We start from the raw sequence: 19,900 nt of genomic DNA, 5'->3' as shown, positions 1-19,900 counted from the left end.
TATATAAACCAAAACAAAAAAACAAACCAACCCTAAACTATATCTAAAGTAACTAACACACAATCTAAAGTAATTACTAACTAAATAACTAAATCCATATATAACACACAAAAATAATTTAAACTAACTTATCTAATCAACTAACTAAACTAAATAACTAACTAAATAACTAAATAAACTAACTAAATAAAATAAACTAAATAAACTAAATAACTAAACTAAATAAACAACCAAAACTAACTAAACTAACTAACCACAAATCTAACCAAACTAACTAACTGATGCCAGGAGGCATATTCCACGGTGGATTCCGTGAGGTTTTACGATGGATTCCGTAAACTTAGATGACCGGGGCTCATACACAAAGAGGATTCTTTGTGCGAGAAGTTGATGGGGACGCCTGTCCTTTTCGGGCGTTTCATTAATTTAGTGTGTACATGGGTGATTCCATAGCGGGTGATTCCGCAAAATGCATATTAAATTAATAAACGTTTATGAGTTTAGAGTGCGCACTCGTAATAAATTAAGGTTAGGATTTATTTCTAACCAGTTGATTTATTTATGTAGCTGAAGACTGCTAGGTATTCACTTTTGTCGGTTTAATTGTGTTATTTTACTAACGATTGTGAATGCTTCAGTTGATGTGTAGAGATAGCAGCAGTGGCGGAGGAAAGCATTGGAGTCTAGCGGGTTTTCGACCTTTCGACTATATTTTGATAGGCGCCACGCCTATATTTTGTTATGTCTATAGAGACATCGATTATTTATTATTATTTTGTATGCCCTTATGCGCCTGGATATGTTATTTCTATTTGGACATTGAGATTGGGCGTGCCAGACACTATGGGCACCGTCCATTAGCTTTATTTTCTTATTTTTGGTAGAAAGCAAACTCAAAAGCTAAAAGCTTGTCATATTTTTGTAATTGGGCTATTTTTGAGCATAAAGATTGGAAATATACATTAAATACATGCTTTGTGAAGCGCTCACACAAGGCATGGGGGAGATTGAACCCAATTTGTCTCTTGTCTCATGTCGTGCTTGCTTTTACATGGGTTTTTGTGCTAAAAAGTAGAGTACTTTGTTCTTGGGGACCTTCCGGGATTCACCACGTGAGCTATCTGCGACCGATCTGCGCACCAGTGGTATCAGAGCGGAGCAGAGATCAAGGGCTTCCAATCGTTACCAATCTCGGGCGAAGGCGGAGCTCCAGGAACAAACGGCCTCTACAGTCAATCTCGTCGCGAACCGTCGATACAGGCACACTTCTGGCGATCAAGAACCCCTATTTCCACTGTCAGATCGCGAAGGACCACTCTCTGTCGGCGGAGGACCACTCATCAATTCTCTTCATCAAGTCATGGGAAACAGAGATAAGATTTCTTCATAATCAAGTTTGTTATTATCTTAAAGCTTAGTCTTAAGCTTAAGAAGCTTTATAAGCTTCAAAACTTCGAAACGATTGGCAAGAAGATCATCCTGAAAATTCCGCGCTGTGAAAAAACGGCCCCCCCCCCCTCACGATCAGAAAACGGCGCCTTCTTTTTCTTCTTAAGCTTAACTAATTAAGCTTAAGTTACTTCAAACTCTGCAAGTCAGTGAAGGCAAACAAGTCTGCAAACTCCGGGTCTCGCACTCCAGAAGACAAGTTCAGTAAGTCACTTGGAATCAAGTCCTGCAAGTTCTGCAAGTCGGCTAAGTCCAGCAAGTCAACAACCCTGCAAGTCTGTTAAGTCTGCAACTCTGCAAGTCAGACTAAATCAGAACTGACTAGTGCTTAAAACTCATAGAAGACTTGTTCGTTTGCAAAAACTCAGAACTGGAAAGTTGTTCGCAGCAAGCTGTTTTACCTATCTGCAAGTTCGTTGAAGTACTTTCAGCAAACGGAGACAGAAATATTTCAGAATTTCTGAAAATTGAAGAAGAAAATACCCAAAAATACATAGCCTTGTAACCCCAAATTTGAGCTACGCTCATCCCGCTAACTGATTTTGAGTGAGAAAGGTTTGTTGAGTTTTACAGGATGACTACCCCACATATGGATGATCCTATGGCTGAAGACGACCTACCCGAGCCTACCATGGAACAAAAGCTGGATCTTATCATGTTACAATTGGACGAAGAGCGAAGAGCTAGGCAAGCCTTGCAAGCGCAATTGACAAAGCTACAAGGAGCGTCCACTGACAAAGAAGAACCTCAAGCTGAAGATTTGATTCGCCGTACCATCGACGCCACTCTTGAAGCACAAACCATTCACAAGGAATCCAAGATAAGTAAACGAAGTTTCAAGTTTCGCACTTTCAATGGCATAAGAGAAGGAAAGACTGTTTTATCATTCATTAGCCAGTTTGATGACTATTTCCATTAGGAAACTTATCCTGAGAAAGATAAAATCAAGTGTGTTACTAATCATCTGATAGATAGAGCATCACTTTGGTGGACTGTCGTCCGCAAGAACATAGAATGTCCTGCTACATGGGAAGATTTCAAGAAGAAGTTCATGCAAAATTTCCTTCCACCGCAATTTCATGAGAAGGCTATCAAGCAATGGGATTTACTTCAACAACGCGACCGTGAGCCTATTCCACAGTATACAGAGCGTTTTTGGAATGCACTCCTACAGCTACGCATGCTTGAAGACGTACCAGAGACGACACATAAGTGGAAGTATATGTCTGGACTTCTTGGACATTACTACGCTGAGGTGAATATGTTCAAGCCTGCTACCCTTGAAGACGCCATCTCCTTAGCTCACGACACTGAAGATAAGTTACGCGGAAGAGATCGACGACCACAGCCATTCCAAGCAAACGGTAATTATGGATCTAAACAATTCAATTCCAATTTTAGAAGATTTAATCCAGGTCGTTTTTCATCACCATCTTTCTGCAAGAATTGGCCTAAACCACCTGCATTACCATCCACTGTCAATCCAAATCCTAAGCCTATCCAACAAGCAAATCCAAATATACCCAGACTCCCAGCCATTGCAAATAATGTGACCAAAGCCAAGCCCATCGTATGCTACAAGTGTCACCAGCCAGGGCATCTCGCAGCAAATTGTCATTCAAAGAAGTCATCAGCACATATCAACTACCTTGGAGCTATGGATGAAGAAGAGCATGAGGATATGCCAGATTTCACTGAAGAAGAAGATGATTCTACTACTACTTCCGACACTTTACCAGGTATGCCTACTTTACATTCATTGTTGACTATGAAATGTATGGTGCATGGAAAAGAAAGAATTATATTGCATGATGACGGTAGTACGCATGACTTTATTTCAGCAAAATTGGTAAAAGAATTGAAATTGCATACAGTACCTACGCACTACCGCATAAAAGCTACATTTTTAGGCACTAGGTACAATGGCACACAAGAAGTTCAAGATTTAGAAATTCAAATTGGTCCATATATTGAAAGAAGAAATTTCTTAGTTGTCCCATTACAGTCTAGCGACATTATTCTAGGAATGCCATGGAGACACCAACATAATCCCAATATAGATTATTCCACACACACATTGAATATTAATTTTCAAGGAAAATCTATTACATTATTTGGTATGCATGCATCTCATATGTTTCCACTGCTTTCGCATACTCAAGCAAAACGTGCACTACGCAAGAACACTAAATCATATCTCATTTGGGTGAATGAATTGCACGCAAAAGAAACTCATATGCACCCTAGGCATAAGGAATTTCTTGCATATTTTAAGGATTGTTTTGCAGAAGACCTACCACCAGGTTTACCTCCATCACGTCCAGAAGACCATAAGATTGACCTAATACCTGGCACACAACCACCTTGCAAAGCCCCATATAGGCACAATCAAATAGAGCAAAAAGAAATCCAGACTCAAGTAGAAGAATTACTAAATAGAGGTTTAATTCGACCTAGCAGTTCTCCATTCGGTGCACCTGTGCTCTTAGTCAAGAAAAAGAATAATACTTATCGGATGTGTATTGACTACCGAGCATTAAACAAGATCACTGTAAAGAATAGGTATCCTATACCTAGAGTTGACGACCTTATGGACAAACTGCAAGGATCTTCTATATTTAGTAAAATTGACCTTAAATCTGGATATCATCAGGTGAGGTTAGATAGATCCGACATATTTAAGACTGCATTCAGGACACAGTTTGGCCATTACGAATTCTTAGTTATGCCATTCGGATTAACTAATGCACCTGCTACTTTCAGTAGAATGATGAATCGTATTTTTCTAAAATATCAATATTGTGTGATTGTTTTCTTTGATGATATTTTAGTATTCAGTCAAAGTGAAAAAGAGCATTATGAGCATTTATCATTAGTTTTTCGATTACTGAAAGAAAATCAACTGTTTGCAAATCCTGACAAGAGTGAATTCTTTAAGACAGAAATAGAATATCTAGGTCATATTGTATCAGAAGAAGGAATAAAAGTTGATCCTAAGAAAATTGATGCAATATTGCATTGGCCTATTCCTAAAAATGTACATGAATTACGCTCATTCCTTGGTCTTGCTAGTTTCTATAGGAAGTTTGTACGTAATTTCTCATTACTTGCTTTACCACTGACCAAACTTCTTAAGAAAGGTATTGTTTATCAATGGACTGAAAACCAGCAGAAATCCTTTGATTTACTTAAACGTGCATTGACCAATGCCCCTGTCCTACAATTGCCTGACTTTAATAGACCATTCTTTTTAGTTGTGACCGATGCTAGCGGATCAGGAATAGGAGCCGTGCTAATGCAAGACAACCATCCAATAGCATATTCTAGTTCTAAGCTGAAACCCTCTGAGCTTAAATATTCCACTTATGACAAGGAACTCTTAGCAGTTGTACAAGCATTGAAACAATGGAAGCATTATTTAATGGGTTCAGAATTCATGATTAAGACCGACCAGCAAAGCATTAGACATCTACTTAGCCAACCCCAAATTTCTGACCGCCATATCAAATGGGCTTCATTCATTCAAAGTTTCCATCCTATCATTCAATACCAACCTGGAAAAGAAAATGTAGTTGCCGATGCATTAAGTAGAAGACCTGCAATTCATAACATTTCTATCATATCTTTTGATTCTTTGATTGCTATGAAAGACACATATCACCAGGATATTACTTTTCATTCTGATTGGCAAAAATTAGTTCAAAATAATTTCATTCCTGTTGATTCATTGTCATATAATGATGGATTCATGTTCTTTGAAAAGAGACTGTGTGTTACTATTCCATTCCGATCTTTTGTTTTGAATGAAATTCATTGTCCCCCATATCAAGGTCATAGAGGTATCATTTCTACATTACGCATGTTAACTGAAGATTTTTATTGGCCGCATATGGATGCAGATGTGTCTAATTTTGTTTCTGAATGTCTGATTTGTCAAAGAATAAAAAGACATCATGGTAAACAGTATGGGTTATTAATGCCTTTATCTATTCCATCTAAACCTTGGGAACATATATCTATGGATTTCATTACTGGCTTACCAAATACTAAATCTAACCATGACATGATTTGGACAATTGTAGATAGATTTAGTAAGCAAGCATATTTCATTGCATGTAAGAAAACTTTATCAGCATCACAAGCAGCACAGTTATTTTTGAAAACTATTTTTACTAACCATGGATTGCCGAAAGTGATTATTTCAGATAGAGATTCTAGATTTTGTAATAATTTCTGGATTACACTGTTTGCAAATCTAGGCACAAAGATTGATTTCTCATCTGTATTTCATCCCGAAACAAATGGACAAACAGAAGCCACAAATAGCACCATTCTAGATCTTTTACGTGCATACACTATCTCTAAACCTCAGACATGGGATACTCATTTACATTTATTACAATTTGCATATAACAATACACCGCACACATCTACAAAGAAAGCACCTTTTGAAGTTATTTATGGACATAGATTATCTACACCTGTTGCATCTTTGTCTAATAGAATACAAAGTGCCGATGATATTGCTGTTATGCATAACACTATTTTTGATGAAGTAAAGGATATGATTGCTAAAGCCCAACAATCATATACCAAACAAGCCAACAAGAAAAGACAAGCCATGAATTTCAAAGTTGATGATTATGTTTGGCTTAGAATAGAAAAGCGTAGACTGCAAAGTGTAGATAGACATCCAGTTGTCAAATTAGCCCCTAGATTCTACGGACCATTTAGAATCATTCATAAGATTAATGACAATGCATTCAAGTTAGAATTGCCATCTCATTGGAAAATTCATAATACATTTCATATTAGTTTATTGAGACCATTTAGAGGACAATTACCTATCCACCCTGTCTATGAAAACCCACCTTTACTAGAAGAAGAGACTGAAATCCTTGAACCAGAAGCCATCATAGACACTGATTACATGACCACTAGAACTGGCCGAAGGTACTCTAGATATCTCGTGAAATTTAAGAACCATCCTGTAGAAGAAGCACAATGGATGCACGCTAGAGACCTAAATGCTTTCCCCACTCTGTTAGCTCCACATTGAGCTAATAGCAATTGAGGTCAATTGCTATCCCATCCCGGGGGTATGATGCCAGGAGGCATATTCCACGGTGGATTCCGTGAGTTTTACGGTGGATTCCGTAAACTTAGATGACCGGGGCTCATACGCAAAGAGGATTCTTTGTGCGAGAAGTTGATGGGGACGCCTGTCCTTTTCGGGCGTTTCATTAATTTAGTGTGTACATGGGTGATTCCATAGCGGGTGATTCCGCAAAATGCATATTAAATTAATAAATGTTTATGAGTTTAGAGTGCGCACTCGTAATAAATTAAGGTTAGGATTTATTTCTAACCAGTTGATTTATTTATGTAGCTGAAGACTGCTAGGTATTCACTTTTGTCGGTTTAATTGTGTTATTTTACTAACGATTGTGAATGCTTCAGTTGATGTGTAGAGATAGCAGCAGTGGCGGAGGAAAGCATTGGAGTCTAGCGGGTTTTCGACCTTTCGACTATATTTTGATAGGCGCCACGCCTATATTTTGTTATGTCTATAGAGACATCGATTATTTATTATTATTTTGTATGCGCTTATGCGCCTGGATATGTTATTTCTATTTGGACATTGAGATTGGGCGTGCCAGACACTATGGGCACCGTCCATTAGCTTTATTTTCTTATTTTTGGTAGAAAGCAAACTCAAAAGCTAAAAGCTTGTCATATTTTTGTAATTGGGCTATTTTTTAGCATAAAGATTGGAAATATACATTAAATACATGCTTTGTGAAGCGCTCACACAAGGCATGGGAGAGATTGAACCCAATTTGTCTCTTGTCTCATGTCGTGCTTGCTTTTACATGGGTTTTTGTGCTAAAAAGTAGAGTACTTTGTTCTTGGGGACCTTCCGGGATTCACCACGTGAGCTATCTGCGACTGATCTGCGCACCACTAACAACCTATTTAACTAACTAACTTACTATATTTAACTAACTTACTATTTAAACCAATAAATACATCAAAAAAATTTTACAACCTGTGAGAGAGAGAGAGAGAGAGAGAGAGAGAGAGAGAGATCACCGACCTGAAATACCAATCCTCACAAACAAACTGCACAAAATAAACCAAAATACCAATAAATTTAACCATACCAAGCAAACCTCTCTCTCTCTCTCTCTCTCAAATAACTAACACATATATAAACTAAAACAAAAAAGCAAACTAACCTTAAACTATGTCTAAAGTAACAACTAACTTACTATTTAACTTATCTAATCAACTAACTAAATAAAATAACCGAAACTTACTAAATAACTAATTAAATAAACTAACTAAACAACCAAAACTAACTAAATAACTATATAAAATAACTAATTAAACTAACTAACCACAAACAACCAAAACTAAACTCTCTCTCTCTCTCTCTCTCTCTCTCTCTCTCTCTCTCTCTCTCTCTCTCTCTCTCTCTCTCTCTCTCTCTCTCTCTCTCTCTCTCTCTCTCTCTCAAGTAACTAACACATATATAAACTAAAACAAAAAAACAAACTAACCCTAAACTATATCTAAAGTAACTACTAACTTACTATTTAACTTATCTAATCAGCTAACTAAATAAACTAACTAAACCAAATAACCACAAACAACCAAAACTAACTAAATAACTAATTAAATAAACTAACAAAACTAAATAAACAACCAAAACTAACTAAACTAACTAACAACCTATTTAACTAACTAACTTACTATTTAAACCAATAAATACATCAAAACAAATTTACAACCTAAGAGAGAGAGAGAGAGAGAGAGATCACCAACCTGAAATACCAATCCTCACAAACAAACTGCACAAAATAAACCAAAATACCAATAAATTAAACCATACCAAGCAATCCAACCTCTCTCTCTCTCTCTCTCTCTCTCTCTCTCTCTCTCTCTCTCTCTCTCTCTCTCTCTCTCTCTCTCTCTCTCTCTCTCTCTCTAAACTAAAATTAAAACAAACAAACAAATATAAACTAAAATAAAAAAGCAAACTGACCCTAAACTATATCTAAAGTAACTACTAACTTTCTATTTAGTAAATTACCAAAACTAACTAAATAACTAAATAAAATAACTAAATAAACTAAATAACTAATTAAATAAACTAACTAACCACAAACAACCAAAACTAAACTCTCTCTCTCTCTCTCTCTCTCTCTCTCTCTCTCTCTCTCTCTCTCTCTCTCTCTCTCTCTCTCTCTCTCTCTCTCTCTCTCTCTCTCTCTCTCTCTCTCTCTCTCTCTCTCTCTCTCTCTCAAGTAACTAACACATATAAACTAAAACAAAAAAACAAACTAACCCTAAACTATATCTAAAGTAACTAACACACAATCTAAAGTAACTACTAACTTACTATTTAACTTATCTAATCAACTAACTAAATAAACTAACTAAACTAAATAACCACAAACAACCAAAACTAACTAAATAACTAATTAAATAAACTAACTAAACTAAATAAACAACCAAAACTAACTAAACTAACTAACTAAACTAACTAAACAACCAAAACTAACTAAATAACTAAACTAACTAAACTCTGAGCTTAATGCCTCTTCGTGGATGCAGCAAAGGAGCTTAATGCCTCTTCATGAGCAACAATGCAAATGTGAACAATGGTCTTCTTAGCACACATGGGAATGCAACAATGCAAATGTGAACTGAAAATTAGTGAGCCTAACGAATTAGATTTTCACTCGTGGTTATTTCACCCGTGGTTATTTCATGAACACAAATTTTTTTCTCAAGTAAACTAACTCAAGCAACTAACTAACTCAAGTATAACTAACTCAAGTAAACTAACTCAAGTATAACTAACTCAAATATAGTTAACTCAAGAAAACTAACTAACTCAAATAAATGCAGGCAAGAGAAAGTGGACAGGAGAGAAGTATATTTACTTTACTTCTCTCTCTCTCTCTCTCTCTCTCTCTCTCTCTCTCTCTCTCTCTCTCTCTCTCTCTCTCTCTCTCTCTCTCTCTCTCTCTCTCTCTCTCTCTCTCTCTGTGTGTGTCACAACAGACGTCAGAGAGAGAGAGAGAAGCACACACCAAAAAATATATTGCAACCAGAGCACCTTCGAAATGTCTGTGGCTTGATGCTAGCCTCTAAACATAAAAAATCTTGCTATAACACAACAATAGGGAAATGTTTTTCCCAACTCCACCACTCAACACGCTTCTCTCTCTCTCTCTCTCTCTCTCTCTCTCTCTCTCTCTCTCTGATGATTTCCATTCCAACAAGTTTCCTATGACCAGAACAATATTTTGGCTCCTCTCTCTCTCACGACGGACGTGAGAGAGAGAGAGAAGCACGCTCTCTCTCTCTCTCTCTCTGATGTAGGGCGGACGTTTCGCGCCTAGGTACACGCAAGATGGACAGACGTTTCGCAGGATGGACGGACGTTTCGCGTGTAACAGGTTTCTCTCTGACATCCAACTCGCAGACTCGCAGGACGCTTCTCTCTCTCTCTCTCTCACGTCCGTCACAGAGAGAGAGAGAGAGAGAGAGAGAGAGAGAGAGAGAGAGAGAGAGAGAGAGAAGTAAACGTGCTTCTCTCTCTCTCTCACGTTCATCAGAGAGAGAGAGAGAAGTAAATACACACTTCTCTCTCTCTCTCTAACGTCTGTCAGAGAGAGAGAGAGAAGTAAATACATGCTTCTCTCTCTCTCTCTCTCTTTGACGTCTGTCAGAGAGAGAGAGAGGAGAAGCGTCTCGTCAGAGAGAAGCACGAGAGGTATATTATACGTCAACATGATTCGAGAGAGAGAGAGAGAAGCGTCTCGTCAGAGAGAAGCACGAGAGGTATATTATACATCAACATGATTCGAAGCTGAAGACGTGTGAACTGAAGATGTTAGAGAGAGAGAGAGAGAGAGAGAGAGAGAGAGAGAGAGAGAGAGAGAGAGAGACAGAGAACACAAAAATGCCCAGAGAGAGAGAGAGAGAAAGAGAGGACTGACATGTTGCCTGCTGCTTGCTGGCCTGCCTCCTCCTGTCCCGTGAGAGTGAGAGTGAGAATGAGAATGAGAGTGAGAGAAGAAGAGAAGGTGGTGGAAGGAGACCACGTTTCCTTCTTTCTGCCCCCAATCATGTGACATAAATGGTCACTTACCTTTCCTTCTGCCCTCAATCATGTGACATTAATGGTCACTTTGGTTTGGTTTGGGAGCTAGGTTTGGGAGCACTATGGTGGTTCGACACTTCCTGAACCTGTAGCTCAAATAATAATGTAGTATAGATAGATGCGGTCTTCTTTTAGGGAAACAAAGGATGAGAGCAACACATTGGACTTAAGATAGAATTGCAATATGTGTTTTTCTAAATTTGTAGAATAGTTGTCATTTATGGTGAAGAAAGTATCATCTTTAAAGAAATCAATTGCTAGGTTCAATGGTTTGTTGACATAAATGGGTCAACGTCTCCGTTCCACTTGAACCCTAATATAGACTTCTTGGAACATATCTTTGTAATTATTCTTATACTTTATTGACTAAATCATCAATAATTATTCTATACTCTACTCACCAAATGTTGAGGGTGCGTAGTAACTATATTACTATCTTCAACATTCTAAAATTATGTTGGTTAGTTCCTTGCCTCCCCCACCTTGCTTGTAGATCAAGTAAGTATTAACAAGGTGATTGATTTCAACAAATAACATCATGCTAAAATGTCAAGATGAGCCATGTATTTTTTAAAAAAAATCGTTTTAATTAGTGCATTGCACATTTTTCTCTAAATTGGCTTGTGAAAAATTTGATGTTTTGAGGGGTATATCTAATAGAGTTTTTCCCTTTCAAATTGACCTTTCTTACTTTCTTTTACTTTCCTTAATGTGTTGAAGATCTCTTCTTTTCCAATTACTTCTTTAGTTGTTGACCCACACATGTGCATATTATCCTACTTTAGCAACCAATTGCATTGGTAGGAGTAGTTCTCATTTGTGTTTACAGATCTCTAGCCTTACTTATGTTGTTGAGAACCACCTTACACTCCCATACTTGAATTCTTCAAGTTTTGCATTTGAAGATGTGTAGTACATGACTTATATTTAGTGCTTTTATGTGTTGGTCCCATTGGATGCATTCATAATTTTAAAAATCCATTCTTTGTGCATCCCTTGATTTTATTATGTTTGGTCATGGTTCATCAAATGCACCTTAATTTAAACGTGGCCAATCAAATAGAGATTTGCACACCTACTTCTAATTTAAGTGAGTAAAACTAAATTTTCTCTTCAATTTCATTTCTCATTGGATGCAAGTCTCTTAGATATTTATGTGTTCTTTTCAAGTAACATGAAGTTTAAATGAAGACCAATGCTCATAACCATTCATGTAAGGAATTGACAAAAACTTGTGCCTTTATCTAGAATGTAATCTTTGAAACATGGTCTAAAGAATTGCTACTATGTATTCTATAAAATGTGTTCTATTTTTCCATTGACAAATTGCTGTAGAGTTGATTAAATGAAGAAGCTTGAAGTTTGTTAAAATATTGCAACACTTCATTAATAACTAATCATTTTTTGCATGTGCAACATGTCATTTACTAAGACTTCTTGGTGAGCAAAGGGAAGTAAATTGTATGATAGCGCAGTCAAAAATGCGAAGTGAGTGAGATGTGGCATCATGAGCTTCACAATGATACCAATTGCATGAGGTGCAGGTGCAACTAGGGGGCTTGGTCAACAAGGTTAGCTAGGCCAACTAGTATCTTTAAAGTTGCTTTTGGTCTCTCCACTAAAGCGAATGAGAGAAGATCATTTCTGTTCTCCCCACCTTGCCACATAGCAGCTGCAAATATTGCCACACCACCATCACACACTCCCCTACACCCAAACCCACGTATACTTTTACACCCACACTCTTCTGCACCCAAACCCACATATATTTCTACACCCACACCACACTCTCTCCTACATTCAAACCCACCCCATACCCACACACACTTACCTTTGTAGTGATTGACCTGTAGCACAAAGCTTGACATTTCTTATCACCTTATACACTTCATATTGTTTGTTATGGATCCTTCATATTATTCTAATCATAACCCTTATATCTTATAAATCATATTGTTCATTGTGATGCATTTCATGCACAAAATCATGCTTTGCTTATGGTCCCCCCTCCTTCATATAAAACATTGTACCATATCATATGCTATATTGGAATAGATGGATATGAGTTGCAATAGTCAAGGCACTTTTGACCTGGTCAAATTTTTTCTATTTGTGTATTACATGCATATCTAATACATCTCTCACATTCATATCAATATTTGTGTAAAAGTACATTTAAGCTACTGTGCAATGATGCTAGGATGATTATCCTTTGCTTTGAGTGGACTTGCCCATGTAAGAAGCTTTGAGATCATGGTTGGTCTTTGTAGCATCAAACTTAATAATCCTTGTAGCTATGGGCCTTTTTAGCTTGTGTTTGTTCTAACAACCATTGTATACATTTGGAAATTGCTTCAATCAAAATAAGAGTTTCTCTATGGCATCCCCACCCACATGAATGATTATCATACTATTTTGGGACTTGTGACACGTGCACATTTGTTGGAAAACTTGTACCTACTTTATATTTAAGTATGTATATAATTTTGAGAACTCATTGTTGCTAAGTGCAATATACTCACATTTGCGTTTGTATGTTTAACTTCATTTCCAATGTTATTAGTTCTTGGGAGCTCTTCTCATAATATATGTAGTATCCATTCCATTTGCCTATACAAACTTGTGCATATAAGAAGTCTTCAAAACAATTATTTGTAAAAATACATGCTTAAGAAATGAGCTTAACTCTCCAAATAATTTATGTGTTGCCCTTAGTCAATTGGACTAAATTGAACAACACATATGCCACAAGAAGTGCTTTGAGCGTTACAACACTCCAATGTCCTCTATTCAAGTAGACAGAAAATGGGTACTTCAAACATCACACCATTCTTTCTCCCTAGCCATAAACACATTTAACTTTCATACATAGCCACCATACTCCATTTCGTACACCTACAAAGAAAATGCCCTAACATGGATTGGCACCACACACCTAACCCATTACCTGTTACACAAATAAGGAAACACGTAATTGGATATTCTTTCACTCTCTACACCTCCACTACACTCTTCTCTATCCAATCATGAATCAACATCCAAGCGTAAATGCTTGACCAATGATCGTGCACTCAATTTCTTTCTAGCTCTTTCTTGTTAAAGGGAAGATCAAAATCAATACTAATGCAACATCTTGCTAATAGTTGGAAGTTAACATTAGGTAGCATTTGGAAAGGGCGGCTTGGTCTTAAAGGAGATCACTCTTTACTCATTGTATAGTCTTCTAAAGCTACATTCTACAATTATTTTATTCCTATGAATGAGAATCCAACTTTGTCTTTATGTTGATGGAAGAGGGATCGTATAGGTATATGGATATTTGGGATGGTGTTGCACATTGTTTTAAGTCTAAAGAGAGAACTATAAGGGAGTTATATCTCAATGTTGAAGTGGTTGACTATCTTTGGCAAACTTAATGAGGATTGGCCATCCTCCTTTGCTATTTTTGAAGATAACCCCCTTGCACATTGGGTCAATCACAGGAGGAAACCCTTAGTAAAGCTAAAGGATAGAAGGGACTTTGCATCGAGAAATCCTAAGTGGTTTGCCATGGCTATAAAGTACTGGAACAAATATTCTCCCAAAGACACTAGAAGGTATTGAGGGCAACCCCTCCAACAAAACTTAATCTCTTCATGTGGAGGATATTGATGAACAAGTTACTAGTCAAAGTAAAAGGTATTGAGGGCAACTCCTTCAATAAAACTTAATCTCTTCATGTGGAGGATATTGATGGCCAAGTTACTAGTAAAGTGAAATCGAAGCATAAGTTTATCTCTCCTCCCTTTTGCAAAAGGAGAGATCATGCACATGTTTAGGGTGTATCCTGAAGTGAAACCAATCTAGTCTAGCTTGAGGAAAGCGTTGCATCATGTATTGTAAGTTGTTGTTCTTTAATTAATGTACTAGAAAATACAGTCATGATAGTCCCAACTTTGATCATGATTGTAATTGTGCAAAAAATTGAACATATGAGATAAGAAGTTGAATTTCTCGATAATTGTGGCCAATATAAATCTCAAATATTGACCTTATATATTTATATAATTGGCTTTTATTGTTTCCAAAACAATAATCCATTGGTTTTCCTTATGTTTCTCCATATAGTTTGCATTTAGAAGTTGTACCTTAAGTGCAGAATATCACTTGACCATTCAATGCTTTAACTTTTCCGTGGCCATTCAATCTTCTTTCCTTAAAGTATTGAGTGGAATTGTGGAGGGTTCAAATCTTCTATCTTGCCTTACTAGGGGCAAGTATTGAAAGGGGAGAGAGAGAATTAGGCTCTGTCACATATACTTGTCATTTGGCCATTAATTACAATTGCTTGGCATGTGAAAGGAGCTTTAATGTTACTTCCAATCGATGTTTCCGGTCATATAACATAACACAATGGGTGGATGAAAGCCCTATGTGGCTAGTGCTCACTAAAAACATTTTTTGCAATACATACAAAAACCTCTACTTAAACTTTTGGAGGGATTTTTGAATCAAATTACAGATATTTGCACTTTATCATTGAAACGTTTGGAAATTCTAAGATTCTAAACGGTCATGTATTAACAATTTGCATATCTTTCTACACATGAAAGGATATTGCATTACTTGAATCTCGAGGTTTACATCAATACTTTTTGATGAGGGGTGCATAATAACCTTGATAATCAAGTGAACATTTCCACCATTATGACCAAGTAGGAGGAGCAAATGCACATTCTGATGCCCTTGAAGGTGGCCTCATGGGCTGCCCATGTTAAGAAAGTTCAACCTTGGGTTCAACATACATCCTCACTCTAGCGTGCAAGTAGCCGAGAGGACCTAAAACATATGCCCATTTCACATCACATAATTTATTATAGATTAGAAGGCGTTGTGCTTCGACTTGAGCTAGTGAGTCTTGGTGGTTATCTGTTTCGTTTTTAATTAAACCTCGGTTTGTCGTAAACACTCTATTGGGCTCTTCGTGACATCATAGACCTCGTTCACGTGATAGGGCCGGGGCCTGTGGGGTGGCAGAAGCGCGATCAGCAGAGACCAAAGCCGATCAACAGAGACCAATATCCTTCCAACTCTTTGCTGATCATGTAATTGTCAAGCCGATCAACAGAGACCAAAGCTTGAGATGCAGAAATGATGGCCTGGGAAAATGTTCGGAGCTCGAGATTCGAGAGAGGCATGCACGCAGAGCTGCCTGTCGTAGAGAGAGAGAGCGCGATCAGCATCCTACAGGAGTGCAGGCAAAAGAAGGACCTAGAGCAGGTCCGGAGCCTCCATGCCTACCTGTGCCAGCGTAACCTCGAGTCACACTCACTCCTTGGTAACCACATCGTCCCCGCGCTCGCGGAGTGTGGCAACTTGCCCGATGCTCAAGCCGTCTTCGATAGGCTGCCCCATCGGAGCGAGCATTCTTGGACCTCCCTCATCTCTGGCTACTGCAATTGCGGCGACCTGCAGCATGCATTCCATCTCTTGCGTAAGATGAGGGACAATTTTGCCTTGCCCAGCAGCTACACCTTCGTGACTGTGCTGAATGCTTGCGCTAGAATGAAAGACATTGATAAAGGCAGAGAATTACATGTTGAAACATTGAAACGGGGCTTGGAAAAGGAGCCTCATGTGGGGAGCGCATTGGTGGATATGTATGGTAAATGTGGTTTGCTCACAGAAGCACACAAGGTGCTTAACCAGCTTCCAGTTCGCAATTCTATCTCTTGGACTGCGCTCCTTGCAGGATATGCTGAACAAGGCCTTGGTGAGGAAGTGCTGAATTGTTACAAACAGATGCAATTAGAAGATGTGGCTATGGATGCTGCTACTTTTGTTCTTTGCTTAAAAGCTTGTGGTATTATAAGGGCCCTAGAAACAGGCCAAGAACTACACTATAAGATCACTGAAAGGGGATGGGAAAGAGAACTTAATGTTGGAAATACATTGGTTGATATGTATGCCAAATGTGGCTCACTTGGGGAGGCCCGACAAGTTTTTGACAAGTTGGCCATTCAAGATATGGTTTCATGGACTGCATTGCTTGCAGGATATGCAGAGCAAGGGACTTTTGCTGAAGTGTTGAATTGTTTTAAGGAGATGCAGGTGGCAGATATCCTTCTCGATGCTGTGACACTTCTCTTGTGTTTGAAATCTTGTGGTTCTATGGGCTCTCTGGAAACGGGCAGGTCAATACATACTGATATTGTTACAATGGGATATGAAACAGAACTTCTTGTAGGCAACACACTTGTGGACATGTATGGCAAATGTGGTGCACTTGTAGAATCACATCGAGTGTTCAATGATCTCTCATCACGAACTGCAATTTCATGGACTGCATTGATTGCAGGATATGCCGATAATGGGTTTGGTATGCAAGCACTGGCTTGCTACAAACAGATGCAATTGGATGGTGTGTTAGCAGATGCTGTCACATATGTTCTTTGCTTGAAAGCCTGTGCCATCGGGGGAGCCTTGGAGATGGGCCAAGAAATTCATGCAGAGGTGAGAAAAACAGGCTTAGAAACAGATCTATCTTTAGGCAAGATGTTGATAGAGATGTATGGAAAATGTGGTGCAATTGCAGAAGCGCGAGCAGTGTTTGATGAGCTTCCTGTTTGGGATGTTGAATCATGGACGGCAATAATAAAGGCTTATGGCGAGAACCATGAGGGCAACATGGCTGTGCGATGCTTCGAGAAAATGCAGCAGCAAGGCATCAAACCACATTCTATCACATTTATCTGTGTTCTTGCTGCATGTAGCCATGCTAGTCTGGTGGACAAGGGCCAAGGGTATTTCAAGTCAATGAGAGATGATTATCACATTGAACCAACAGTGGATCATTATGCATGTATGGTGGACCTTTTTGCAAGATCAGGATTCGTTTTTGAAGCAGAGAGATTCCTTGCAGCAGCGCGGTGTGCTTCATCAACAATGGTCCTGACAGCTCTTTTGAGCGCTTGTAAGATCTATGGTAAAGTGGATCTGGGAGAGAGGTACTTTGAGGAGCTTGTGGAGGTGGATCAAGCAGATTCTGCTCCATATTTGCTGATGATAGACATCTATGCAAGTGCTGGCATGTGGAATGATGCAGAGAGTGTGAGAGAGCTCAGGAAGTTAGCTAGGGCAGAGAAAAAACCTGGCAGTGCATCCATTGAGGTGGATAAGCAGCTGCATGAATTTCTTGTCCATGAAAGTCACAGAGAGTACATTTTCAGTTCATGCTGGAAGCGTGCAGGGTATATTCCATATTCAGAAATTAATTGATCTTGCCTTATGAACAGCTGGTATGTTAGAACAAGAGGACTCTTCAGTTAAAGCTTCTAATGATTTTTTGGAGCAGATTGATTATTGAAATAACCTGCTCCAATGGATGCTTTCTAAGAGTGTTTAATTGGCTCTATTTTCCAGGCTATGTCACATCTGCCAATATCCTACCTCTATCCTGAATGTGTGCCTATGAAGAATTAGCAGAATATGATTTCCGAGTACTAAAGTCCTTTGAAAGCACTCTGCCATAAGGTAAAGAGGACTCTTCAGTTAAAGCTTGTAATGATATGTTGGAGCAGATTGATTACTGAAATGACTTGCTCCAATGAATGCTTTCTAAGAGTGTTAAATGGCCTTTCGGTCTACTTTTCCAGGCCATGTCACATCAGCCAATACCTTACTTCTATGCTGAATGTGTGCCTATGAAAAACCAGTGGAATATGCTTTGCGAGTACTAAAATCACTCTGCCATAGGGTAAAGAACTATTTGAATATGGGTATGCTAGACTAGCAAACATTGAGTATTAGGCATGTAAATCTCTTTAGTAGAGGCTAAGTATGTAAATTGCTTTACTATATGAAAGAGGTCTCGATCATGCTATCAGCTGTATGTTTAGGGGTTGCTGTGCATTCTCATGGCTATAGTCTATCGTTGGTGGATTATACACATATGCTACTTAGTAAATTTGGGTATTGCGGACCATCTATATGCCACACCAACTGCATGTTAACTATTCAGAGGTTTGTATATTCCTTCTTAACTGCCCCCACGCTCCTGCATTCCTTTGTGTTGACATGTTAAAAAGCATCCCCAGCAGCCCACCTCCATATACACTCATTCATCTAAACAATATAAAATATCTCCTTGTATCCTTTTGGTTGCTGACACTTCTCATGTCTTAACAAACTTATGTGCCATTTTGCACCTTTATTGGATGTTTTTGACCGTTGCTTCTGCGTTGTCCCCAATTTTTTGGCATAGGAGACTTACACTTGCTTATGTAAAGCTTGCCAGTCATTTGGAGCTTTTTTTCTATCTTAAGTTTATTATTGCAACCTTGAAGGATGATGATATATTCAAGTGTATAGGAAAAGCCGACAACAATGCCTTGGGCTTTACCAGTAGCCAATCTCTATATAGTAGTGCCATCAGATATCTGTGTATAGCTATTAACAATATGTACTTTTTAAATTACTCAACTAATGTTGTGTACTAGGAATGACCTGTATTCCAGGTGTTGAAGTTTGACTTAGAGTTTGCCTTGGTGTCTATTTTGCAAGAAATAGAAAAGAGGGAGAGCAGTTGGAAACAAACGTTGGTAGATATGAATGTAGATTTTATTCAATCAGTGCCATAGCTCCATGAGGCGGAGAAAGAATACGAGCCTTTATTTGTAGGGGTCAAGATTCTAATTCCCAACTATCAAGAATGTGCACTAGATGACTTTGTTACTGTTAACACATGAGACTGATTTTGATTCTTTATTCGCAACAGAGAATGATAATGGTAAGCAGGTTAAGTAGAGTAAGCAAAATGCCTTGAAACAAACGTCAGGTGAGTGCTGTTGGGGTTATTATCATGTATGGCCGAATGTCCCCAGGACAGGTAATAAGAGTTCACGGCACAGAGAAAAGAAAATCTGTAGATGAAGAAGATAAGAAGCAATAGAAATCTAAGAGACAGGAGAATCCTAATTGTAGAATATATTTCTCGTGTATGAGCTTGAGCTCAATCCCTGTACAGCGTATGCATCTACATAATGACCATAAATCTAAGGCTATGGCTTAGTGAAAACCTAATTTAATTCAGCCCATGTGATTCATGCCTGCCATACATGAGATCAAGCATCAAATAATATATACGAGGCTCAAAACTAGTCCCGAACTTGCATCAGATAGACCAATAATGCCCTATTCTCGAGCAATCCAATCCCAATGTAGCCTAGATAGACCAATAATGCCCTATTCTTGGTCTTTCAAAGACCCTTCTTTCAGCCCAAAAATCTTAGTTTT

The 19,900-nt window shown here is 38.3% G+C and overlaps 1 protein-coding gene across 4 annotated transcripts in view; it reads left to right on the top strand.

Moving 5' to 3' along the window:
- Window positions 1-15,507: 15,507 nt before the first annotated feature.
- Window positions 15,508-19,900, top strand: part of LOC148027060 (pentatricopeptide repeat-containing protein At3g03580-like) — a 72,456-nt gene continuing 68,063 nt past the window's right edge. For 2 of the 4 annotated variants that reach the window (XR_015692926.1, XR_015692928.1), the window contains exon 1: window positions 15,508-18,139. Coding sequence is in view for 1 of the 4 variants with exons in the window: in XM_087691581.1 (XP_087547707.1) it covers window positions 15,758-17,884 (2,127 nt within the window). In the remaining 3 variants the exon portion in view is untranslated. Of the gene's footprint in view, window positions 18,761-19,900 lie in introns of those variants that run through there. The other 2 variants (XR_015692927.1, XM_087691581.1) reach the window with 2 other exon arrangements.

The sequence above is a fragment of the Lygodium microphyllum genome, chromosome 13 (assembly GCF_053477565.2).
Source record: "Lygodium microphyllum isolate KBCC chromosome 13, Lygodium_microphyllum_v1.1.10, whole genome shotgun sequence".
In the NCBI taxonomy this organism is placed as follows: domain Eukaryota; kingdom Viridiplantae; phylum Streptophyta; class Polypodiopsida; order Schizaeales; family Lygodiaceae; genus Lygodium; species Lygodium microphyllum.
Note: the sequence above shows the minus strand (reverse complement) of the source record. Positions and strands in the feature narration are given on the sequence as shown.